At 37.1% G+C, this 26,523-nt stretch overlaps 1 protein-coding gene across 2 annotated transcripts; it reads right to left on the bottom strand.

The window, feature by feature from the left end:
- Window positions 1-9,015: 9,015 nt before the first annotated feature.
- LOC141427045 (uncharacterized) lies at window positions 9,016-17,785 on the bottom strand. Of its 2 annotated transcripts, XM_074086276.1 has the most exons (3): window positions 15,281-17,785; window positions 9,560-9,733; window positions 9,016-9,151 (listed from the first exon to the last, which is right to left on the bottom strand). In XM_074086276.1, the coding sequence occupies exons 1-3, from the start codon at window positions 17,024-17,026 to the stop codon at window positions 9,104-9,106; spliced, it is 1,968 nt and encodes a 655-aa protein (XP_073942377.1). In that variant the 5' UTR covers window positions 17,027-17,785; the 3' UTR covers window positions 9,016-9,103. The 2 variants fall into 2 exon arrangements, with proteins under 2 accessions (XP_073942377.1, XP_073942379.1); XM_074086278.1 differs by lacking the exons at window positions 9,016-9,151; window positions 9,560-9,733 and having other exon boundaries at window positions 15,351-15,436; window positions 16,081-17,785.
- Window positions 17,786-26,523: the final 8,738 nt, after the last annotated feature.

Raw genomic sequence — 26,523 nt, 5'->3', positions numbered from 1 at the left:
TGCAAATTACGGGATTAATATAGGCAATTAATATTTGGACGTCATTACGCTAATGAAGTTGTGGCCATGATCAGCTGTGTTATCTAGTTTGTTATACATAGTACAGAATTAAACAGCAATATTTTGGCTGGTGGTTGTTCGGTGTCAACTGAATAAATAAGTGACCAGCAGACCAGTGTGTGTTGCCAGTGATGACCTAGGTCTCTGAGACGTGCTTGACTGTTGGCCTCTTAGAGAGGCTCAGAGTCACGCAACGAGCTATGGAGATATATGCTCGGAGTTTCCTTTTTAATAGTAATTTAAATTTACGATTCCGCCATAATTGTAGGTAATATATCGATCAAAACCGAAGAAAATAAGGATCAAATTCGTTTCACAAATTCGTGACCTATCCCTACAAAGTCTCAATTGACACTAAATTGTCTGAAAAAACGATGGCGATGCAGACAAAGAATGACTGATAAAAGGGGTGAATTCTTGACGTTTGTGTGTCATGTAACTTAGACATGCGATGTTCATTTAATACAAGTATATTTAGGAGTGACTGAGTAAGTAATATTACAAATATTACAATACGATAAAAATATATATAGATGACTATAAACATTTCATTGCACTTTTCATCTACTCTTGTTTCTGATGTCCTGCGAATCGTTCAAAGGTTAACTGGAAAGATCTGTTCAACGAATAGGTTCTGCTTGGTTACCTACGTCTGTATCTCTAATGTTATGCGTTTTATGCGACATGCGATTCATATAATACAACAATACCACTCATTGCAGTCGGGTAAAAATAAGAGAAATAGATATTTAAACTTTAAACAAGAATAGGAGGCGCTGTTTGAGAACATTAAATTACCTACCTAGGCTTTCAAGACGACGAGTTAACTACGTCTGAAGTAAATAGATGGCGTTGTCCGAGCGAACGTTGTGCTTTAAAAATGTTATCGCAATCTTTACACAGAAAACCCTCTACGATTGGAAATGTTTCTAAATCGTGAAGGTATGTTTAACCTGGACGAAGCCGCGTATTAATTAAAGCTAATAGTAAATAATATTAGAAAAAAAAACAAAACAGCTTGAAATATCGTATGTACACACATTCATCTAAGTAACAGGCAAAGCTTGCGAGAAATAACAACAGAAAACAAACGCTTATGTATACCCAGTAACAAACGCTTAAGTATACCCATCCACGAAGACGCGTGATTTTGTCAAAATTAGATATTAATGACATTGTAATAAGAACCATAGCACGCTACATCGTGAATGACACTACCTATATACCAACACTGAATCCAGTAGGGGACTTAAACTAAACACTTATATCTATACATAACTATACTTTTTGATATAGAAACTTAAACTTCTATAGCGTTGATGGAGACGGACAAACGCTCGTATTTTTTGTCGGCTTATACCCCTTCGACACGTGGTTGCACCCTCCCGACATATTGCATCCGACCCTCAAGTGACTTCCGTATAGATCAATTTATGAATCATTCTACTAGCGACAATTTTTATACTTAGGAAATCGATAGTTGTTGGAATTTTGTATCGAATTCGACGAATGATTTCTAAGAAAACAAGTTTCTGTAAAAATTACAATTTTAATATTTTTTTAATACAGTCATGTATTTGGATTGTTATCAATAGACTATAGTTAACTGTATCATCATCATCATATCAGCCGAAGGACGTTCCCCCACTATTGGACATAGGTGTCCCCTATAGACCTCGAGTTGCTTAGTTGGAAGCGGGCTGCATCTACCGTGAACCCGCGGCTTTAACCAGGTGATCCATCTCTTTGGTGGACGTCCTATGCTGCGCTTACCATGCGATTACATCCATTTGAGAACTTTTCGGCCTCAATAACCATCTGTTTTCCGTGCTATATGATCTACCCATTGCCACTTTAACGAGCTATTAAGCTTGGCTATGCCGGTGCCGGTTCTTCCACGTATCTCCTCACCCCGTAGACAAACCCTTAGCATAGCTCTCTCCATAGTTTGGTGACCAGCTCTGACAAACTATACATATTTATTTCTTATGTATATACTGTAACTAGCTGTTGCCCGCGACTCCGTCCGCGTATGAAAAGTAGACCACAGACCTACCGAATATTCACAAAAAATGGAATTAAAAATACTTTACTTAATGTTAATACAAATTACATTTAAAAAATAGGGTGTGTAGTGTATTGTGTGAGTGTTATGACGTTGGTGAAGAAAATGGCGCTATTTTCAAAAGCTTTTATATTTAACTTACTGTCTATTCGCCGAGAGTTGTACGAGTAAGTATTATAATAACATCTCGGAATAGCGATTGTCGCTTAAGTATCGCAAACTGTATGACGGGCGTCGCTTAGCACAGCTCGCTTGAGTTTCGTTGTACCAGGTATGCAGTTCTTGTCAAACGCGACCGAGGCGCGCAGGGGGACGCGGCGGCCATATTGCCGTTTCGTTCTCGAATGGATATTGAGTGTGTCGTTGGGTGTTCGGGTGTTTTTTTCTGTTTTATTCGATTAATAATTGTGTTTAGTACTTAGTAAAAATAACTAGCCGCCGTATTTGTAATGAGAACACACAGACATAAATATACACACCTAATATTAACACTATTCCATCTTATTACCATAGGAAAAAGTGAAATAAATTCCACGTAATATGTAAAAGACAAATTACTGAATAATCTTACTAAATTTACTTCCAAACAATCCGCTCATCTACACATGGACACAATCACCCAGTCATGGGCATTAGCAGGGTTAAATTTGTACATAAAAACCATATAAATAAAGACTTTATTATCTTCACAATAGGGTCGTTTTAGGAATGCTGCGGTTGTCAAAATCGTTCATTTTAGCAATAGCCGCGGGCAGGAGGGTCAGTTAGTCCATCGTTATACTAACAGAACTGATTTTCATTACTTAATGAAAGTACTTCTGTTTTAAATCGACTTTAAACGAGGAGATTCTATGTGGTTCTATTACAACCTATTCGTACCTTCGGCAGAACAAGGCCATAATTCCACTTTTTTTTATAAATTACCTCATTTTTCAATTACATATTAGACTAACTATGATAACTTAGGTTAGATACGTTCAGACAGCGGTCGTTATCTGCTGTTTGATAAACATTTTGAATGTTGAAAACTATTTTTAATTTTCTAAATATATGGACTACTTATGTTTGAAATAAACATTAATTATTATTATTATTAAATAAAAATGACCCACCCTTCGGACAACGCCTGGCGATTCGCAAGGTACCATTAGCCAAATAAGTGGTCTATCAATTTTAAAACAAGTTCCTATCAAATTAATATGTCGCTAAAGTCAAACTTTCAAGTTGACAGATATTGGTATTAAATATTTTTTTGTGATATAATAATAATAATAAATTCATTTATTTCGGGCAACTTGGCCCATACAATAAATACCTTACATACATATTTATAATCAATATTTAAAACTAATTTGGTGACAAAACGGCGTGACCCCGTTGAGTCACCGTCCCCGATATGCAACGATTATCAACTTTAGGGTGGTAGGTTGGTTGTTTTTTTAGAAAAATATGGCTCTGTCCATTGGGGGACAATTATGCCAGTGTCTAGTAGGTTTTGCCGTTGTACGGTCAAAAAATTCAATGAAACGAAATATGCGACGTAATGGACGGGTGGTAGGTTACATATTTGGCCGATAGTACTTTTGGATACTAACGCCATCTAGCGATATTTCGCCTGTCATGAAACTCTCATTAGATAAAATTGGGCTTGCTGTTCCTACCACTTTGATTTGATCGATTGATTTGGCTGCTACCTACCATTTTGCTCTTCAATTTTTCAATAATTTTATACTTAGAGTCATGTGGGGTAATCATACGCAGTGGGTAAAGGGTCAATCAACTTTTTTACCAACACTAATCTGTCCGCGACATTTTTCAAACAATGGCAGATTTTTTAAAAAAACATGTTTTTTCTGTAATTTAATAGATGGTGTACATGAACACATGCCATCCTACGTAAGTTCATCCTATTAAACCATTAAATATTTTGTTGGAAGCAAGATTTTTTGGTAACGCCAGCGACAATTTTGGTAACGCAGGAGACGCCCAAACTGTGGGTAAACTAGTTGATTGGCCCTAAAATGTACGCAATCCCATTCATTGCAGTCCGAAATGCGACGCTTACCCACTGCGTACGCTTACCCCACATGACTCTAGGTCTTATGATTCATTAGATAATACTGAGTATTTTTTTGATATGACTTGCATGTGCTTTTTTTACATAAACCTGACCCCTGGTTGACCCCTGGCTATCTCACCTTATGAAAAGTGCAGATGAGGACAAAGGGTATCTTACCAGTTCAGAAATTCTCTCCTCTAGTCTAGTACTACTCTAGCCTTGAAGACCTTAGGTTGTATTTATCCGGAAATACAAACGGGGGGAGCAAATTCCATTCCTTAGCAATTCGCATTATGAAAGACTAGCTGTTACCCGTGACTCCATTCGCGTAGAATACGTTATCGCTATCCCGCAGGAACTTTGCAATTTCCCGGGACTCAAACTATCTGTAAACCGAATTTCATCTAAATCGGTTCAGCGGTTTAGACGTGATGAAGTAACAAATGAACTGACTTACAATATTTCGCATTTATTATTCAGTGGGATGGAGCAACCAGCTTGACTTACCGCTTATGTGATTAATTTAATCAATTACAAAAAAGGTGCGATCGTCTTTTGTTTCCATTTACCTCTCCTAAAACGTTATTTGTTAAAAATCAGTAGCTTCTCAATTAGAAGGTTAAGCATGAGCACTCAAATTAATCTATATCCTATGGCAGGGGTGCGTAAACGGCGGCTTAGCTTCGGAGGCGGGGAAATTTACATACATATTAATTTACTGGCAACACGGTCGGGGCCGTTGGCAATCTGTGTAATTTCGGGTGTTTAGTAGTTGTCTCTCGCTGCGTGTGTTGTCGACCACTGAAACGAATCTATTTAGAGTTGCAGCTCTATTAATGTGTGAAAAGGTTTTGTATCTAGTTTTCACACGGTGTTTGAATAGAGAAAAAGCCAGTTTTTAATTGAAGTACATACTTACTTAATCTGCATGCCTGCCTTGACTGGGAGTCCTTCGTTAACTTTTTTATGGGTTCAATTCCTTTGAACTGTTTCTTTGGTTTGGGGTCTTTTGGCGACCAGATGGCCAAGTGGTTAGAGAACCTAACTACGAAGCTTGAGGGCACGGGTTCGATCCCCGGTCGGGATAGATATTTTTGTATGAATAATACGAATGTTTGTTCTCGGGTCTTGGATGTTTAATATGATAATATGTATTTAAGTATGTATTTATCTATATAAGTAAGTATGTATGTATGTAAACTCTTTATTGCACATAAAAATAAAAATACAAAAGCACAAAGAGGAGAACAAAGGCGAGCTTATCCCTAAAAAGGGATCTCTTCCAGCTAACCTAGTTAGGAAAAACATTTGGTTATATAGAGGATAAGCGTATGTTTATCCGTTGCCTAGTATCCATAGTAAGCTTTGCTTAGTTCGGAACTAGGTCGATCAATTGGTGTCAAGTCTCCCATGATATTTATTATTTATTTATTTATAACAATTACTTTGCTCACCCGTGACCTTACAATAGCGACGTCTATGCAACAAATGTGTGTTCATGCAGCTCCTTCACCTCCACACTGTACTATTAGTTTAGCATCGTAGCTCTGAAACGGACGATTTCGATGTAGTTTTTTTTATGAAAGCGAGTTTTTTAGCGGTGGTTTATAACTACTTACTGAATTCTAATTAGTCCATCATTGGACAAAAGGCGCAATTGATGAAGCGCGTTCAAGTTCGGGAGTGGGAGCCCGTGCGTGACGTCACTCTTTAGTAAAAAGTGGGCGTCTCACACCTACATAAATGTGACGTCATACGGAGCTTTAACCGGCTATAAATCCATAATTGAAATAAAGTAATAAATAAATAAATATCATGGGACACTTGACACCAATATAAGCACATAGCTTGTACTATGGAGACTAGGCAACGGATAAACATACTTATATAGATAAATACATTCTTAAATACTTATTAAACATACTATTACAAGACCCGAGAACAAACATTCGTATTATTCATTACAAATAACTGCCCCGACTAGGAACTGAACTCGGGACCTCATGCTTCGTAGACAGGTTCTCTAACCACTTGGCCATTCGGTCGTAAATTTTTTGTTTCCTTGACAAAAGAAAAATTATTTTTTTCAATTCTAACTGACGAACAATAATGCTAATCTAATGATATATACCTTATATCGGAATCTAGTCTACTTATTCATGGTATGAAATCGCTTACGGCGTTTATATGACAACGCAAACCCAGATAAGTGAATGTATAAACACACAAATTGAGTTTTTGTCGCCATTGCGTCGGAGGGGCATGGTCCATATTTCTAACAGCGGCGAGGGTGCAACTATTTTGCATCCCTATTCGAACTCCATCGAGCCGGAATGAAAAGTAGTGGGTAATATCTTCATTTGCATATTTTAATTGTAAATACAGGCCCCCGTGAATGCGCAGGCGACAAATTTGCATACGTCGCTAGCAAATTGCGATGTAAGTAAAGCTAAGTGATTGGAGACAGGGTTCATTTAGTTTGGTCAGTAAATGGACTTAAACTGTAAGATATTAAAAGATCTGTTCCAAGGCATCATGTTAACTGTTTTATATAAGAGACAAACTGTGTTCAGAGATTAAGCAAGAAAAAGACCAGAAAAAACATTACCCCGACCCACCTTTACGTCTATTTTATTTAATTTTTTTGCCATTATATCGGCATATTTGCTAAATATATCCGTCCAAAATTACTGTTCTCTAGCTGTGATAGCATCTGAGCAAAGCCGCGGACGAACAGACAGACAGACATGGCGAAACTATAATTCCGTTCAAAATATTATACGGTCATCGCGGTCACTACTAATTTTATGATTTAAATTCGGGATTTGTTCCGCGTACCTTGATTTTAGAGCAGCTCGATATTTCGGCACAGCAGGGCTACTACGAAACTCGAAACTCGAAGTTCGTATCGTACCGTCCCTCCCGCTCTCGTATTAAATAGTATAAGTGTCAGAGGAACCGCACGACACGAACTTCGAATTTCGAGTTTCGTAGGTAGTAGCCCTTCAGCTGCATGCGCCATGATCACGAGACGAGCTGCTCTAAAATCAATGTACGCGGAACATAACCCAAATTTAATTCATATAATTCCGTTTTTGCCATTTTGGCTACGGAACCCTAAAAAAATCACTCAATTCAGGCGGGAATCGAACCTGGTTGTACAGAAAAAAATATACCCAGGTTATCGACTAAGGAAATAATTTCGTGCATACTTGCACGAGAGGTCGCTACATATGTTTTTTTTACGTAAAACTGACACGTGATTGACCCCTATCTAACATGATGAAAAATGCTGATGAGGCCAAAGGTGTTTCTCACTAGTTCTGTAACAGCCTAGCCTCGCTCATATGCAATTGTGCAGGGGGCGCGGGAGCACCAACACCATCCTGAGCGTCATTAGCAAGAAGGCTGACTGTCCCATCTTGCGGCACTGGGTACGAACCCATTCGCTTGTTGAAGCAAAAAATAACACTAAACAAAAAATGACAATTTTAGTTTATCCGCTATCTACAAACTATCTGGCGAGACGCGCGCAATGCAAAGACATACCTTTTACGTTACTCTTAAAATGTACTTTTTTGTTTGAATAAAGTCATTTTCAATAAATGAGTGAGAGAGTAGGAGACAATTGTGATAAAACTTTGTAAATGAAAAACGACTCTAACGACTCGAAGTTTAAAATATCTATCCCAAAAATATGCAGAACTGTTAAAGAGAAAAAGACACTATGCTTACTGTTTTTTTTAAACTCTTCTTTTTTAGATCGCTATACTGAAAAGTAGCACTTTTTACCCGACTGCAAGGAGAGGTATTGTTGAATACAACACACACAATACACAATAGTGTCATTTTTGTTTTCAACAAGATGTGCTTGTGCCAGGTGTCCCTGAGGGTGGCTGAAATTTAAATTAAAATTTAAATTATTAATTAATTTAAGTAAATAATGTACTTACTATCGCTTATAATATGGACTCTGTCTGCAATAAACTGATTTTATTTTATTTTTTTCGTCGGTTATAGGTACTGCAATACCGCGTAACTAGCATTTCCCATAAGGAATAATTTTCACTGTCAGAACAGTACAATGTCAGTACTGTTAGTGCAGTGCAAATTATACCTTATGGAAAATGCTAGTTACGCGGTATTGCGGTATCACCGACGTGATGCGAACTGCTTCGTGCGAACCAATGGAATACTAGGTACATAAGGGTGAAGTGAAGACATTCCCTCCGCCTAGATGTCCGTTGGTAAAATGGAAATGGAGGAAATAACGCACGAAATGACTTTTATGGTGTAAACTAGGCTTAAAAGTTAAAAGACAAGTGACAATCTGTACCAGCCTGGGGTAAATATATCTCTAAACACTTCACTAAGACAACGCCGGTCGTCGCGCGCTCGTTCACTGGTACGGTATCGTGACGTCACCACACTTGCTGAATACCTAAAGATAGCAGCTAAGTATTATAAGTTTTCATGATAATTCTGTTCAATGATGGAAGTTTTGTGAGGCTGAATAATAAATGGAGCGGATTACGGATTTAAAATAAAACTAAAATTCTGTTTAAAATTTCCAGTCTAGTCTAGAATAGTGCAAGCACTGATCGAAAACATTACCTAGGTACGCTGCGATTGCATAATTATTATGCAAGTCATCCTGTTTACAAATAGTGCCAGAGAAGCCAGAGCGACCAAAGACTACAGAGCGACCAAGTTTTACATATCGTTAAAAGATGGCGCCACCGAACATAAGGTCGTTAAATGAAAACTACTTAACTAAATTTTTATTTTCGAAGATAACACTGACATCGATTTTTAGACTCGAAATCATTGCAGTCATTTGGAAGATTGTCGTAGAATATAAGTAGGATAAATATATGTACTTATATGCACAATAATTGCTCAATCATTTTTCGATTTAGTCAAGTGTCTTTGGTATTGCCGTAGCCGGTACTGTTGGCTCGAAAAATCTGAAAAAAAAAATTAAAGTACCTACCTATAACGAGTTTAAAAATGAAACTGTGGGTGGCTTTTTAAGTTACGCAAGAAATGGGTGGCCGATCTAAATTAAATACATATCGAATATTGGCCGAATCTTAATATGAAACCCTATACTGCGTGTGGCACAAAACACTTGGCCGATTTTTTCAATCGAAAGCCAGTTTATTTAAAGAAAGCAAGAAAAAATATTTACTATTCGCAGCAGCACAAGAAACAACAATATCAACAGATAGTCAACACGAAGGATAGTGTGTCATTGCATTAAGAAAATATTAAGATGGCTCTCTAAATTTCATTGAAGATTGAGACATTAAATGTCGAAATGACAATATCGGGGGTTACTTTTCTAAGGTGGTTAGGTTAAATGTTCATAAAACCTGTAGAATATCCATGAAAACTCGTAACGTGTTACCGCCGACCGCTAGATACCAAGTTAGTCCTATATTGTCATAAACAAAGAGGTTACGTGCTCTCCGAATAGCTCCAACTTGCTGCCCGTGCCTTACTCGTACATCGTTGATCGGTCTATTTTGGTAGGATTCTGACGTGAGCTGAAACAATAAGGTGCTCTTATTAAATAAATAAAGTTTTATTCTACTAAACTAAAACTACTACTTAACGCGAAATGTTGTCAGAATGAATGTGTGTTTTTTATTCGTTCACATTAAAACGGCTGGACGAATATGGATTAAATTTGGTAGGTATGCTGTTGCACGTCTGAAATAACACATTGGCTATGTTTTGTCACGATATTCCCAAGGGATAGGGATAAATTATTGAAAACACAACTGTTGGGATTAGAAACATGAAATTTGGCGCGGGTACATAGTGTAATTTTTGGGGATTCCCATGGTAATTTAGCGAAAACCCGGTATTTCAGGTCAACTGCAGGATTTAATAGTTTACGCGTGTAAAGCCGCTGGTTAATCCTACTAATATTATACCTAAATGCGAAACTTTGTGAGTGAGTGAGTGAGTATGTTTGTTACTTCTTCACGCTGAAACGGCTGGACGGAATTGGATGTAATTTGGCAAAAAGTTAGTTTATGGGTGGATCAATTATTTCTTGTTGTTATTCTGTCCAGTCAGCGAAGTGAATAGAATAGAAGAAACGTTGTATCACATTATACTAACATGCTTATTAGATGAACAATTTTAGAAGGGGCTTAAACCCTTTAAAGAGTGGCTCAGGCAAACTTACGGTTTAAAGAGTGGCTCAGGAGACCCCAACTATAGCAACGAGTGACAAGAAAAAGTTGATCGACCCTTAAAATCTGGATTAAAACATAGGATACTTTTTATCCCGATATTGCCACGGGATAGGGATAAATCTCGAAATAACAACAGCTGGGCTTAGAGTTTTGAAATTTTGGATAGTCGTTCTTAACACAACCTCAATGAAAACCATGATATAAATTTTGGGAATTCCAAGGGGAATTTTGTAAAATCCCGGAATTTCAATTGTAACTACCAGATCGAATAGTTAACGCGTGCGAAGCCACGGGTAAACACTAGGTAATTATATTTTGTATGTATTACTGTGACTGATTAATCGGGCGTGCCAATATGAATATCAACTCAAATAGAGCTTGTGATTGAAAACTGAGGGGGTTGATTTTTGATATTTTACTTTATAAGGTGCTTGTTATAGCTTGAATACAGATATTTTGACTAAAACTTTGAATCACTTGAGTAGGTTTGAGTAGTAGAAAATTACAGCACTGATTCATCTTGCAAACAAGTCGAAAAAAAATGAGTTGTATAAACAACTACGCAACAAACAAAGACATTTTTACCACTTTCTGATGGTTAATTTAAAGTGATTTAATTTTGAAATTCGGTCTCCAACTAATATCTACTTCAGTATTTACTTCAGTTCAGTATAGTAATCACAACTGTATTGTCCTTTGAAACTGACAATATCACATTTAAATCTAGTACCTAATTGTCCCCTCATTGTAATTCTGAAGAATTGTTAGTTCTTTAGTAGTGGACTGTATTTCCTTTCTTCTGTTCAGTGAAAGTCCTTTTTGCAGCAGTAAAGATTTATTAATTTATAAAATTTAAGAGCACAATTAGACGCGACACATTAGTTCGCCATGTTGAATCCAAGAGGCTAGACATTTAATGTGGTGTTGCCAACATGTTGCGGCCTCAAGAAAGAAAATTAAAATGTTATTTTAACATTTTTACAATAGCAAAAACTATAATTGTGACCACACAATATGACATCAAAATATTGTTGAGATCATTAAGTTCTTACAATCTAGAATAATCTAAGAGATATTATTATTATTACAGTACAGTCAACCATTTATTTATTATTTGGTAAGCATACCTGTATACAACATAAGACAGTATCGGTAACAAAACAAGGTAAGTTATTTATTATATTTTTCCTGTAATGAAATTAACATTGTATATTAAGATAATTATTTTTACACTTTTTTTTTTCAGGTTTAGCTGAAGGAGTCTACAGCAACACAAAAGGTAAATATTATTTTTTCAGGTTTAGCTGAAGGATTCTACAGAATAACAACAGGTTAGAATTTATAACTTATGTCATAATAATGATTGACCTAAATTTAATAATTGTTCTGTTGAGAAGGTTACTACTACAACAGGAATGAGTAATAGCCTCTTAATCATTATGATATACAAGCTCAACAGGTAAGTTTTACTTAAATATATGTAAGTTACATAATCTTAACTAAATGCAAATTATTGTACCGGTAACGCACATACTTTGGTGATAGACCTGACATGTGTCCTGCCATTAGGAGTTTTTACTTCGATCGCCCTAACCTTATCATCTTTTCCAGGACATACACGCACAACACGTGCCATCGGCCAGTTCATCGGAGGTGTGTCCTTCTCTATAAGGAGCACGAGTGAGCCTACTTGAATGTTTGGTTCGTCAGTATGCCATTTAGGCCTATGCTGTAAGACGTTTAAGTAATGCCTGTGCCACACCTTCCAAAAGCATTGTACCATATGAGTACAAGTACGCCACATCTTTAGCCTATTCATCGGGACGTCAGTCACATCAGATTCAGGATATGAAGTCATTGCTGCACCAATTAAAAAGTGACCAGGAGTTAAGTATGTATAGTCATCACAATTAGAAGTCATAGGGGTCAATGGACGTGAATTTAACACTGCCTCTATTTGCGACAAGACTGTACTAAGTTCCTCGTAAGTTAATAAGGCCTTCTGGATCGTTCTTTTTAAGTGAAACTTAGTACTCTTAACGGCTGCCTCCCATAGACCACCAAAGACAGGAGAATAGCACGGTATGAAATGAAAATTGATCTGCATCTCTGCAGCATAAGTTTGTACCTGTGCCCGGTGTTCTTTGGAAAGTTGGGTATTGGCCGATTTAAATGTACTGGCATTATCGCAGTAACAGTCAGTTGGCAAACCTCTACGCGAGACAAATCTTTTAAAACACGCGAGAAATGTAGCGGTGGTAAGATCTGAACAAAGTTCTAAGTGAACTGCTTTAGTGCTGAAGCACACGAATACGCAAACATAACCTTTGCTTACTACAGCACGTCTGATTCGAGATTGTTTAACTTCAACTGGGCCTAGAAAGTCAAAGCCAACCTTTTGAAAGGGTCGCATGGGTCTGGTAACTCTATCAGCAGGTAAGGAACCCATTAATTGTTTTGATGCTTCCGCTTTTAATCTAAAACAAATCATGCATTTATGTGTTACCTTTTTATCTCTCTAATACCATTTATTAACCAGAATCTTTGTTTTAGGCTAGACAAAATTAATGTAGGTCCAGCATGTAATAGCCTAGCGTGCTCACTACGAATTATTAATTCTGTAATCTTTGATCCATTACATAATATGATAGGATGTTTCTGTGAGTACGACTGGTTTGAGTTTTGAAGCCGTCCTCCTACTCTTAAAATGGAATCACCATCGAGAAAGGGATGTAGATTTACTAAAGAAGCATTGACTGGTTTGTTGGTTTTGATTGCATCAATATTGTCAGCGTGATGAATACTCTGATCATGTTTAATTATGAGCGCCAATGCCCTTTGTAACTCCACACTGGTTAAAGATTTAAATTGCAATGTCCCATTTCTGTTATTTATTTTAGTCTTTAGATAATTAATAAATCTAAGGAAGTATGCCACTAAACGTGTCATTTTATTTATGTCTGAGTACTTATTTATGACCGCTTCAAGAAAAGAATTGCCTTTATCTTTGACGTGAGAGACTGAGCAACTGGAGAGCGCTGAGCAAGCTTTAAGCTCTGGTACGACCTCTGGCGGAGATGACTTATTATTTGCAAAGTCATACTTATCTAGTAAGAACGAAGGTCCACGCCACCAAAGCGTACAGTCAGCTAGTTGATGCGGATCCACACCTCTGCTCACCAGGTCCGCAGGATTGTCTGCTGTGCCGACGTATAGCCAGCGCCAGTCACCTGTTTGGTTTTTAATTACACTCACTCGGTTAGCAACATAAGCTTGAAGTTGCGTCGGTTCAGTTGCAAGCCACGCCAGAACAATTTGCGAGTCAGTGAAGAGAATTACATCATTGATTTTAAGCTTCAGTGTTAATGTGTTATAAACCCTTGTAATAAGTTTTGCTAGAAGCAGTGCAGCGTTCAACTCCAGTCTCGGCACCGTTAGTTTGTTGTTGAGTGGGTTAATCCGTGATTTCGAGCAAAGTAAAGATAATGTTGCCTTACCAGCTTGATCAACCACTCTCAGGTAAATGCAGCAGCCGTAGCCTGTAGAACTGGATGCGTCGGAAAAGCCGATGAGCTGGACAGCAGCAGCAGTGTCGTTGACTGGAATGTTGCGATCTAAGTAAATGGGATTCATGCTAGACAAACCTTGTGCAAATTGTAACCACTCACTCTTTAAAGCATTACTTGGCGTAGCATCCCAATCAATCTGCTCTGACCATAACCTCTGCATAATAGCTTTAGCCTTAACAATAATAGGGCTTACAAATCCCATTGGGTCGTAAAACTTTGAAATGTAGCTTAAAATATCTCGTTTTGTCACTGATTGGCTATTGAAGGTCTCTGGACAAGAGATTGTAAAACAATCTTTATTGTTGTCAATAGTTAATCCTAATGCCTTTAATTTATGATTGTCTCGTTGTAAATCAAGCTCATCGAAATGTTGCTCAGTCGGAGGAATATCTGACAGAATCGGTGCGTGATTGGAAGACCACTTATGTGTGTTAAAACCCCCAAGCATTAGTAGTTCACGCAACTGTCGTTTTGCCTCAAGAACTGTAGTTATGTCCGAATCGCAATATAAAACGTCATCAACATAACTGCAGTTTCTTATGATAAATGCTGCCAAAGGATAGTCATGCTCATAACGTGATGCAAGCTCAAACAAACACCGTGTGGCTAAGAACGTAGAACTCTTTAAGCCGTATGTCACCGTATCTAAGCGAATGCAACGTATGGGTTCGCTAGGATCGTCACGCCATAATATATTTTGTAGCGAAGTGTGAATAGGACTGAGTGCAATTGCCCTAAACATGCGACGTATATCGGTCGTGAACGTGTAATCGCCTAAACGAAACAAAAGCATTATTTGAAATAGATCCTTTTGCATTAAAGCACCATTTAGCAAGAGATTGTTTAGTGAGATTTTTTTATTAGTCTTTAATGACCCATCAAATACCACCCTTGTTTTAGTAGATTTACTATTTTCATTGATTACTGCGCGATGTGGTAAGAAATACACAGCATCCTTGTTGAGGTCCATGGTTTCAATGTCCACATAGTGGCCATGACCTAGGTCAATGTATTCCTGAATGAATTGTTTGTACTGTTCAAGCAAATTTGGAAACCTGGATAATTTTTTTTCTAAATTTAAAAATCTACTCAATGCCAACTCAAAAGATTTACCCAGAGTGTCATTAATATGTTCAAGCGGTAGTTTTAATGGTAAATCAACTTGAAACTGATTATTACATAATTGTACAGTATTCTGAAATATTTCCTCGCATAAATCTGTCTCAGAGGCTTGTTCTTTGAATATTTCAGGTACTTCTTCAGTTTTCCAAAAGGTTTGTAGGGTTTCATTGATGTTGTCATTATCAGACTTGCATACCTGGCAGTGTAGACTAACTGTTTTATTGCAGGCCTGTTGTTGCAGCGGCAGACTGCCACCGATGACATGCCCGAAGTGCGTGTTGATTATTGTAGGCTGGACACTATGTTGCGCCGACGACTGCCTGGCCAGAGCTGGCTGTTGCGGCAGGAGCAGCTGGAAAAATGCGTCACAACCCATCAACATATGTATCTCACCCGGTATATTATAATCATTGTCTGCAAGCTGTATGCCGGGAGGAATGTAAATGTTAGACATGTCCAACTTTGTTTGCGGCAATTTGCATGTAATTGAATCAACCACATGACAGTTGACAGAAAGTTTGAATGGGGAGATACGTGAATATACTTCAAGTGGGATACTGTAATTGACTTTATTGTTTACATTTGTGATACCCACAATAGTGACTTCTTTCTGCACAGGAGTCAAACCTAATCGTTGCACAAGCTCAGTTGTAACAAATGACACCTGTGAGCCACTGTCTAATAATACTTTTACATTATATTTTGTCCCGTCCTGGCCCACAAGGTAGACTCGGGCAGTAGGCAGCAAACATTGGCTTTCTTCAATACTTGATGCTAAAGTCACTGTACCTGAAGCTATTGCAGGCGTGTTGACATGAAGCAGAGAGTTATGGCTCCTGTCTTTGCAGTGATTGCATTTGAAGTGGTACCTACATTTCCCAGGATGAGAATTTAGACATACTGGACATAGCGCTTTGGATTTTACAAAGGCTAGTCTGTCATTGACTGGTAACAGTTTAAATTTTGCACAAGTAAATAACTTATGGTTGGACTTACAGTGTATACATTGACGCATGCTCATCTGTCGCTCCGTGTCCCGTTGGTATGCTGCGTTTACGACTACATTGTCGCATTGCTTACTTGTACCTTGGTCAACACTCTCCAGTGCCAGTGCTCTTTTCTCTATAAATTGTACAAACTCATTAATAGTCGGCTCTATTTTGCAGTCTCTATTTAGTTGAAAGGCATTAGCGGTGGTAGGATCAAGTTTTTTCACAAGTAAATGCACCAATATGATGTCCCAATGTGAGACAGACTCGTGTATGCATGTTAATGCCTTTACTTGTTGTTTAACATGTGCTGAAAATTCCCTCAGACTAGCAGCTGTCGGTTTTGAAGGTGCCAATTCCAATAACTGTGAAATGTGGTCACTCATTATGAGGTTTCTATTGTCATACCTGTCCTTCAAAATCGATAGTGCTTCAGTATAACTTTCGCCGAAAATTGGTAGGTTCTTTATAAGATCAAGAGGTTCGCCGCTGACAAAATTACGTAAATAATACAGTCGTTGCACATCATCGAGCGTGGTATTATTGTGTATCATTGACGTGAAGATATTTATAAACCGAGTGTAATCGCGGTATTGGCCTGTGAAAGTATCTATATCAATTGATGGCAATTTTATATTGGACACTTGGCTATGACGCACTGGTTGTGAACTAGCGTCTGTGTTCGCTGAGATTACACTTAGCTTGGTTAAACATGCCGCGTACTTGTCCTCAGATTCGCCTACATTTTCAGTGTCCGCGGAATTGAGACACAATATTTCAATGTTTATGTCTTGATAGCTAAGGAATAATTCTCTTAACCTACCTATTTTGGTTTGCGCAAGCGCTGGAGATAAAGGTTCTTGATCAGCCCTGTCCACTGCGTTAAAAATCCTCGTAAGGCTAGCCTTTAAATAGCCCCGCTTAGCGACTAATTTCTTTAATTCTTCCTCCATGTTTGTCACCGGTACAATTGTAAACTTAATATAAATTTAATTTAGGTACACGGCGTGCACTTATAAAGCACTTATACAAACAATTATACAGGATTACGGACACAAAACAACTCGACAATGGTAAGTACCTAAACGAAAAATGCGTTTCTAAAACGGAGAAAAGTAGTTGTCAATAATGCACAGATAAACTAAACACTATAATGTCTCTGGAGTGGTAGGTTCAGGGAGCCGATGAGGTCGCACACGCACATAAGGCTGGCTACTCACTATCCGATGCACGCGCAACCGCCGCCGACGCAGTGTTGCTATAGCGAAATTGCGCACGTCCCGGCACCGCCCCACAGAACTGAATGACTGACCTTGAATTCTTCTATCGAAATCGAACGAAATATTTTGGAGTAGCTGAATGTCAGCTATGCTGAAACCTGTAATATCTTCGATCTTCGTTAGATGTGCAGCCTTTACGCTTGTTTTGTATGGAAATATCACTGAACAATTATTGTTTTCTTCACTGTAATTTTCACAATGGCTTCCGTCACTGAATAAGTTGCAGAAATATTCTTGCTTCGCAGTTCGGAGGACCATGAAGAATTGTTAGTTCTTTAGTAGTGGACTGTATTTCCTTTCTTCTGTTCAGTGAAAGTCCTTTTTGCAGCAGTAAAGATTTATTAATTTATAAAATTTAAGAGCACAATTAGACGCGACACATTAGTTCGCCATGTTGAATCCAAGAGGCTAGACATTTAATGTGGTGTTGCCAACAAATTCGGTGCACATATATGGTACCAAAACAAGTAAATATTTTGTTCTGGATTCATCTGACAATTAACAACGCCCTGTGTAATGAAATGGGCAATATTCACGACGAAGTGTAAGAAAACTCCGAGAGATGGCAGCACCTGTCCTTCCTTACGGCAGATAGGTACGTATCATTAATAAACCATGTCTCATTACCACTAGAAAAAGAAATGCTTTTGTTTTCATTGTTCGTTTGCTTTGTTTTTTTTTTACATGGAGAGTGTTCTGAGGTCCTTCCATTATCACTCCATATACCTACTCGTAATATTGTTGGCAGCCTGGAATGGTGGGTTTAAATGGGAAAATTTGTAATAATTTCATAATGCAACCGGCTGAGTATAGTATTACTAGGTACCTACTACATATTATTTCTGGACTGATAAGGCTATCCAAAATTGAGCTTGCTTCTTTCTCTAATGACCCTCAGTACATCAAAGCCAAAGCAAAATATCTGTGTTCAATTTAGGCTATAAGAAGCACTTTATGAATGTCAAAAAATCCACCACCGGTATTTACTTTCATGTGATTACTCTCATGCTGCAGATATCCATGAACGTCGTTGCTTTCTATCCTGTGACCCACTTTCTCATATGATCTTTTACATTTAAGAAGAAGCAATACAATTAAGAAGTCAGTTAACCAAGCTGTGGTTCGTTGACCTCTTCTGAATAGATCATGCCGTAATACGGAGGCAGAATTGGTCCCACCGGCTCCTACGTAACTTTACCGGACTATCCTTTAGGTCAACGGAACATTATTAAGATGAGGTTCTTGGATGTGCTTTATTTATATATTAATGATGGCATTATTCTGTGTTAAAAATTACAGCACTTACATTGCATTCGGCATAATAGATACTAGCTGCACGGGTAGGTATACTAATGAAGAAAGTGAAACTAAATCTTCCCTTTCAAGTACGACCTTGTAATGACATTTGAATGTACAAAAGAAACAAAATAACAAAGTAATCTTTAACAAAGCATTTTTTAACAATTTTCGTTAAATTTCATTCATCTTTTATCCGAACGCGCGCATTCTGACCAACCTATCTTGGGCCGCCGCGCTTAGAACCTACTCCCCTCTCCCATATCCAAATTGATTTGCTCGGATTGATAACTCCCTTAAATATTACGGAATAATTCAAAGACACCTTGTAGAGATAGGTAGGTACAGTCAGCCATATAAGTGACAAGTTCCTAACAACTGAATATGTCGCTAAAGTCGAACTTTTAAGTTGACAGACATGTCTATGGGCATTATTGTTTTTATCAACTTTTAGGTGGTAGACCACATATTTGGCTGATGGTACATATAAAAAAATGTACGCTTAATAAAAAAACAATGTAAAATTTGTTATTAATATAGGTACAACTTACTTTGAAACCCATGATCCGTAACGTGGGATCTTATTATTCTTGGAAAATAGGACGGGTTAGTAAAAAGATCTAAGTAAAAATAAGTAAAGTTAAAAACAGCTATCTAAAAATTGAAACAAATTGCTGCTAACATAGCAAAAACTTAGAAGAATCCATTCGTCTAATTTATTTTCGTAATTCACCCACACGGCGCGTGGCGCGTGCCACTTTAAATTTGGTCAGAAATTACTCACCGACCGAATTATGGTCAAAGTAATGGTAATGTATTAAAATAAGTATTAGCATGACACTTTTATCGCTACGCTACGCCTAAATTCGTATCGTCGTTTAGTAAACTAATTGTATTACGAGTAAGCAAAGTGAAAGTAATAATGTAATTAGTGTTAGAATGTTTTTTTATTTCTTTAAAAAAAAAACTACAAAACACGGTCTCGGTTTGAAATGAAATTTATTTGTACTTAATAGTTCTAAGTAATCTAACTTATTTTTTTAGAAATAACTAACAGTTATCAATCTGAGAAGAGAAAGTGTTTATGAAAAAAAAGTAGCGGAAAATGGCCACGTTTCAATTTGTCACTTAATATACTGGCTTGTTTGCTTAGTTCTTGGTTTCCACGTGTACCTACACGTCCATTTAGGAATCAATTTTTGTAAATTATTAAATACTAGCGTTTACCCGCGGCTTCGCACGCGTAAATCATTAGATACAACAATTGAATTGAAATTCCGGGGTTTTATTAAATTCTCGTGGTAATTACCTAAAATTACATCGAGGTTTTCATTGATGTTAAATTAAAACACCCATGCCAAATTTCATGACTATAATCCCAGCGGTTGTTATTTCGAGATTTTATCTCTAGCCCGTGAAAACATCGGGATAAAAAGTAGCCTATGTGTTATTTCAGACGTCTAGCTACCTACATACCAAATTTAATGACTCTAAGCTCAGCGGTTGTTATTTAGAGATTGTATCCCTATCCCGTAGGCACATCGGAATATAAAGTATCCTATGATTTAATTCAGGTTATTAACTAACTTTTTCCAAATTTCATCTAAACCCGTCCAGCCGTTTCAGCGTGAAGAAGTAACGAACATACTCACTCACAAACTTTCACATTTATAATATTAGTAGGATTCTGAGAGGAGGCTTGCAGGGCTACTACGAAACTCGAAATTCGAAGTTCGTATCGTACCGTCCCTCTCGCTCTCGTATAAAATAGTTTAAGTGTCAGAGGGACCGCACGACACGAACTTCGAGTTTCGAGTTTCGTAGTAGCCCTGCTGTGCCCAGCAGTGTCACGTAAATAGGCTGAGATGATGATGATGATGATGATGATGATGAAAATATTAAAATGTGTTTTTTTTTACATAAAACTGATCCGTGATTGAGGCCCTGATGAAAAGTGTAGATGAGGCCAAAAGTGTATCTCACTGAACTAAAATAATTTCCTTGCTCACCCGCGACCTTAAGATAGCTAAGCTACGGCACGGATAGTGAATAGCATGCTTTACGCCGTGTTACCATCGCAGTCTTCTAACAAATATAGGTGTAGCATTTCATACGTTGGTCGTTTGTCTGATAGAATTTGTGGTATTTTAAAATCAAACAATGTTAAGGTAGCCTTTAAGACTAACAACTCTTTGTACTCTAAACTTTGTAACCACAAAGAGAAGGTAGATAAAGGAACTAGATCGGGTGTATACAAGCTCACTTGTAATGACTGCAGTAAAGTATATGAAATGAAATGAAAATGAAAAAATGAATATATGTTGGTCAGACAGGTCGCAGTTTTAATGCTAGATTTAAAGAGCATGTTTCGGCATATAGGAATGAGCATCCTGATAAGTCGAATTTTGCCAAACATTTGTTGGAACTAAATCATTCTTTATCGGACTCAGGTTCGTATGAAGTGTTACATTATTGTGGCAAGGGGTTTCGTCTCGATGTTTTCGAATGCATGGAGATACAACAGTATGGGGTCTATTATTAATGATCAGGTAAATTTAGTTTCATCTCCCTTGCTACGGCTTGGACATAATTTCAGCAATGGTAGTTAATAAAACATGCCTTGACAGTAAATAAATAAAAATCAAGGTAGTTTTGAAGGACGGTTAAAAAATTTAATAAAAATTTGTGGGTAGTTTTGTTTTGTTTCATAAAACATATGTGGGTACTTGGGGATTTACAGTGACAAATTAAAACGGTGGTTGTGGTTCGTTAGTCTAACAACTAGTAGCATGGTGTACGGTTGTGTTACTCTGAAGATGAGCTCTGGTTGAGTTCGAAACGCATCAGTGTAGTATGGTGGTGGTGATAGATGGGTTTGTGTGATTTGTGTGTGTTCTTACAGTGTGAAGGTGGAGGAACTGCATGAACACGCATGTTTTGCATAAGCTTAGCTATCTTAAGGTCGCGGGTGAGCAAGGAAATTATTTTAGTTCATTGATATGGACCTCCGCAAAGTAACGCCTGATTCAATAAATTATTTGTATTTCACTGGTTTAAGTATTAACTCTATTCACTCTAGCTTTGAAGAAGAGGCATATAATGAATGAATTGAGGAGTATTAGTTTAATGTACTCGTACTACAATTATAATAGACGACATATCCATATCAAATTTCAAGACAATCCGTTCATTAGGAGTAGGTGGATTTTGATTTGCAGGATTTGAGTTTGACAAGCATGCAAACTTACAAACGAAGCAAGTTGAAAAAACCTTGTATGTACAATGTTAAACTCTTGCGCTATTCATGCGTCATGCTAGGCTGCACAGGAACTAGCCCAGCGGCAGAATTTGTAAACACGTGTTGCTGTTGAATAAAATTCTGGAAAGCGATTCATTGTTTGTTGTTGCCACTTGGCGGTAGATGGCGTACTTATGTTAAGCACCGAGATTTTTGAAGCACGGGCTGGGACGTTACGACAGTTCCATATTCTTGTAACGACTGTTTCATCTTCGTCTATCACGTGAATAACGAAAGATATAGGTAGTGCCACGAGAGTTGAAGTCAATGATTACACAAACAGCTACAAAAAGAACTGATTGCGCTGATTGAAATGTTGCAGCTGTGTGTGTAATCATTCATTTCAACTCTCGTGGCACTACCTATACGTCGCAACTCTTTCGAGCTAGTGAAGTAGGTAGGATGCCAGTCAGGCATGCTGTGATAAAATTTCCTTAATTGTTTGGATGCCCTCTGTCGGTTGGTGGCGAAAGTGCTTAGGTATTTACATTGAATGCTGTCATTACAATGGATATTCTCCATTTGATTGATCACAATACGAAATATGTGGAATTCAACTTACGTGTACAACAAGGTGATAATAATTAATTTATTGAATCAGGTCCATATCAAAGAAATTATTTTAGTTCTTTTTTATAATAATTATTACATTTTCCCGCACGAACCGGTCCGCTTCATCTTTCTTAATGCTAACTGCTAAGGTATAGAATACACTCTCATGCATCATCGGTATCTAAACCAGTGAGATACATCTTTGGCCTCATCTCTACTTTTCACCAAGTAAGGTAAAGGTCAATCAAGGGTCAGGTATATGTAAAAAAAGTCAATAATAATATTACTTATTTACGAACATTAAAAGTTACATATATAAAAGCTGTAACAATATTATCAGGATTACTTGGATTAAGTGTTGCTTTCAGACGTTATATGGTGTTAAGAGTACCTCAGGGAACCTTGAGACGTCCAATAATTTTCCAAGCTTGTTGCTGCAGCTGATGCCTTTACTGCGAATTGCTGCATCTCTCATTTTCACAAGTTTTCTTTCTACATTCTATCACACCGTCGAATGAACATTCGAGTGGGAATCACGAGTGCTTCGTAGACTATTGTATTTTTTGGGTCGGAATTTTAATATTTTTATAGATGGGTAATTATTTGAGGTGTAAGATAAATGTTACAGAAATAAAAACACACATTTTGATGTGGTCTGTTTTATTTTGAACATAAGTATATGTACCGATGAGATGCTTTATATTATAAGAGATCGATAAAGTTTATTTTGGTTAAAAAAAAGCAAAAATCCAATTTTAACGGTAACGAAAATGAGCATCGAGACCACGAAAAAGAACATTTTGTTTATTTTAAAATCTTATAATTGTACTATTTGAATGAAAATCCGATCATAATGAGAAAACGAATAAGCATTATTTAATTAATCAGGTATCAACAGAAATAGACAATCGATATCTACTTATATAAAAAAAAATTAAAACTTGACCACGAAAATGACGACTTCAAATTGTCATTTTTGTAACCTTTTAAATACTATCTAGAAATTACTTAATTAAAGTAAGATTAATAACTTCAACTCACAAACCAAAACAGTTTTCAATATCTTCCCCCCCGTGCAGGTCTACGGTAAACCAGAACGAAATTATGTTACAACGAAACAACACAACAAAATGCTCCTCTAAATGACGAAGTTTTCTTTTAATATTTAGATATATACATTTCACACGTACATTCAGGGCAAAATAATTCTTGAACCTCTCGCCAGTTAACAAAATTGGCGACGCACTGGTCATAATTCCTATAACCACACCTGGAGCAAATGTTGTTGACGGTCAACCATTCTTCGTTTAAATCAATTAAATCAATAACGGCATAAACGATTACACTGTAAAAAGCAGAAAATTCTATAAAAAGTGTTCTGTATTTTTTCTACTTGTAGGGAAAATCATCTTTTTCGTGGTCTTTAATCAGTTTCGTGGCCCATAGGACCACGAAAATGATGACCACGAAATTGAAAAGCTCTTACTTTCGCGGCTCTGCAGTAAATATCCTATAGGTTTGAAGCAAATGAAATCAATATTGAATAACTTAACTGCAAATGACACAGCACCAGTAAAACATTATATTTATTTACCCAATACTTACCAAGTCGCAACCGTAACGAAAATGACGCTCGATCTTTGACGCAAATCTAACTGAACCTTTATTACATTAATTATAGATAAATAATTATGACTTGCGATAAATATTATACGTTATATTGACGCAGTCTTATTTTCAAAGTTGCTTATAGTTAAAAAAGGATTTACAGGAGGTTTGACCTCTTTTTTTTGTTTAAAATATACTTAATAAGTGTGGCTACGAAAATGATGGTGTATTTTGGAACAACGGGAAATGTCGAAAAAAATAGTCTTATCAATGTCCTAATTTTTTTATGTTTGCATGCATGGTATATCATATTATGAACATTCAATCCATGTTTTAAACAGCAAGTTTTTCTATACCTTGTATTTTTTACAATACTACAAAGTAATCAGGGATAATCCGAACCTGACCACGTAACTGACTTTTGTGCAGAAAATTTAAGTTATTGTGGAAAAAAAGATAAAATAGAATAAAATGTATTTACCACAAGTTTCAGTGGTAATATCCTAAGCAACTTAAAAACAATAAACGATATATTTCTTATTTTATAACTGAAAATTTGAGTCTGAACACAATTGAACCTCTCGAAATAATAACCCAGATAATACATTTCTACTATTATATATTTCTTCTAATCATCTCCGTATCGTATTGTATTGTAAATATCTTTAAGATGTATCTCCGGGAATGCTGCCCGAGAAGCTGGTTCTATATTTGGTCGTGTGTGGGAAATGTTTCGCGGAAAATTTATGATTATTTATTACTTTACTTTGATTACTATGATAGTAGTAAAACCTGGCTGTAGGCAACAAACCGAACAATTTATTTGAGCACCCCCTATGATATAATGCGGTACAAAACGCGAAAAGATTTCGTATTTTACCCCATAATAAGTAAAGTTAATAATCCTAGAACTAGGGAACTAACAAACTAGAGATCTGGTACAACAATATCGAGAGTACAGGCAGAGGGCTTAAGTAGGTCAGCGCTGACCAGCATAGCGGGACCCCTCGTAGATTCACGGTTTTCCTTTCTTTACCAACAACATCCGCATGTGGGAGAGGAGCTGGGGGCCAGGTTAAACGGCCTTAAACTGGTGCGGCACTTATTATTTATTCACACTACAATGCCGGAGGTGTGTTTTACAATATTTGCGATTCTTCTGAACCGACCTTTGTTTAAGTTGATGCGTTTTAAAACCAGAGAAAACTCCATTTGCGTGAGCAGAGTTAAGAATATAACCTCGAGTTAATACAGGGTTGAATAGTGTCAACATTATGAAATTGTCTCCTTACCCAGGGTACCCTAGCCCGTGCAAGCGGCGGTTTCATTACTCCTTATTAAAATACACTTAAACTATAGTTTGCTATTTTGTATGTATTGTACATAGTAAAAAGTTATTGTATTGTATGTAATTACATATTACAATACAATACAATAACTCTTTATTGCACACCAGGTCACCAACGCATAGTAAGCTGTACAGAAAACACAGGTATATACATATAAGTACATAGAGATTTTCTAAGGTAAACAATAGGCAGGCTTATCGCTTCAGAGCGATCCCTTCCAGGCAAACTTTACATGGATATTAGGTATGTTTATATATGTTGATATGTTGTAATTTCTAATTATATTATATTCCTAGCTTCTGACGTTATTGTATGATCAAGTAACAAACATCATAAACTTTCTGATATTAATAGGATTTAGAACCAACAGCTTTTTCGTTTCAACACTAAATTTTTTATCTGGGCAATTTACAGTGACAAGGCAACTGATATTGTTGCGGGTAATTTTCCATTTCTAATCAAAATCGATCCAATCTTTATCAGACATCAATTTTTTTTCAATTCAATCGTTGGCACCTCTAAGTTCCTACTGCAACATTTTCCCGGGCTTATTAACTCGGCCGGGCAGTTCAAGTAGGGCGGATTACAACCGGGTCACAGTAACCTGGTTTATCCACATTGATGGAAATATTAATCTCCTTTGAAGTCATTCACCCTGTATGGAGACCGCGGCATTATTTTAGTATCGAGGTATCCAAACGTACTTGAAAACTTTCGTCACGCCCAGTAGTGCTCCAAAGTGTGTTAGTCAAAGTGCTAAGGCTGGTTCGTAGGGTGTTATCTAATAACGAAAATTACTATAACCCGGTTTCGTACCTACTAGGTCAATTCATAATTTCATAAGTGCTGGTCAATTCATAAGTGCTGGCTTTTTGTAGATAAATGAAATGACTGAAACACATTTGCATAGTAAACAAACCACTATTATAGGTACATCAATATTAATCTCTCGATGCGACCTTCCGCTACGCTGTCTTGACGGCCACTGAAGCTGACTGAAGTATCATGACAAATAAGAACGTTTCATGTATTATTCACTATATCTATAGTTAGGTAATTGTGCACAT

This window comes from Choristoneura fumiferana, chromosome 4 (assembly GCF_025370935.1).
Source record: "Choristoneura fumiferana chromosome 4, NRCan_CFum_1, whole genome shotgun sequence".
NCBI lineage: Eukaryota > Metazoa > Arthropoda > Insecta > Lepidoptera > Tortricidae > Choristoneura > Choristoneura fumiferana.
The sequence above is the reverse complement of the archived record's forward strand: the minus strand, read 5'-3'. Positions and strand labels throughout refer to the sequence as shown.

What these genes read in the sequence shown, in the direction of transcription:
- LOC141427045 (XM_074086276.1), bottom strand. Translation starts at nt 17,026, where the DNA reads ATGGAGGAAGAATTAAAGAAATTAGTCGCTAAGCGGGGCTATTTAAAG. An exon ending in CAGTTAGTCTACACTGCCAG is followed by an intron (nt 9,734 to 15,280) that starts GTATGCAAGTCT and finishes TTATTGTTTCAG; the next exon opens with CTCACGTCAGAATCCTACCA. An exon ending in TTTTCATGGATATTCTACAG is followed by an intron (nt 9,152 to 9,559) that starts GTTTTATGAACA and finishes TTTTTTTTTCAG; the next exon opens with ATTTTTCGAGCCAACAGTAC.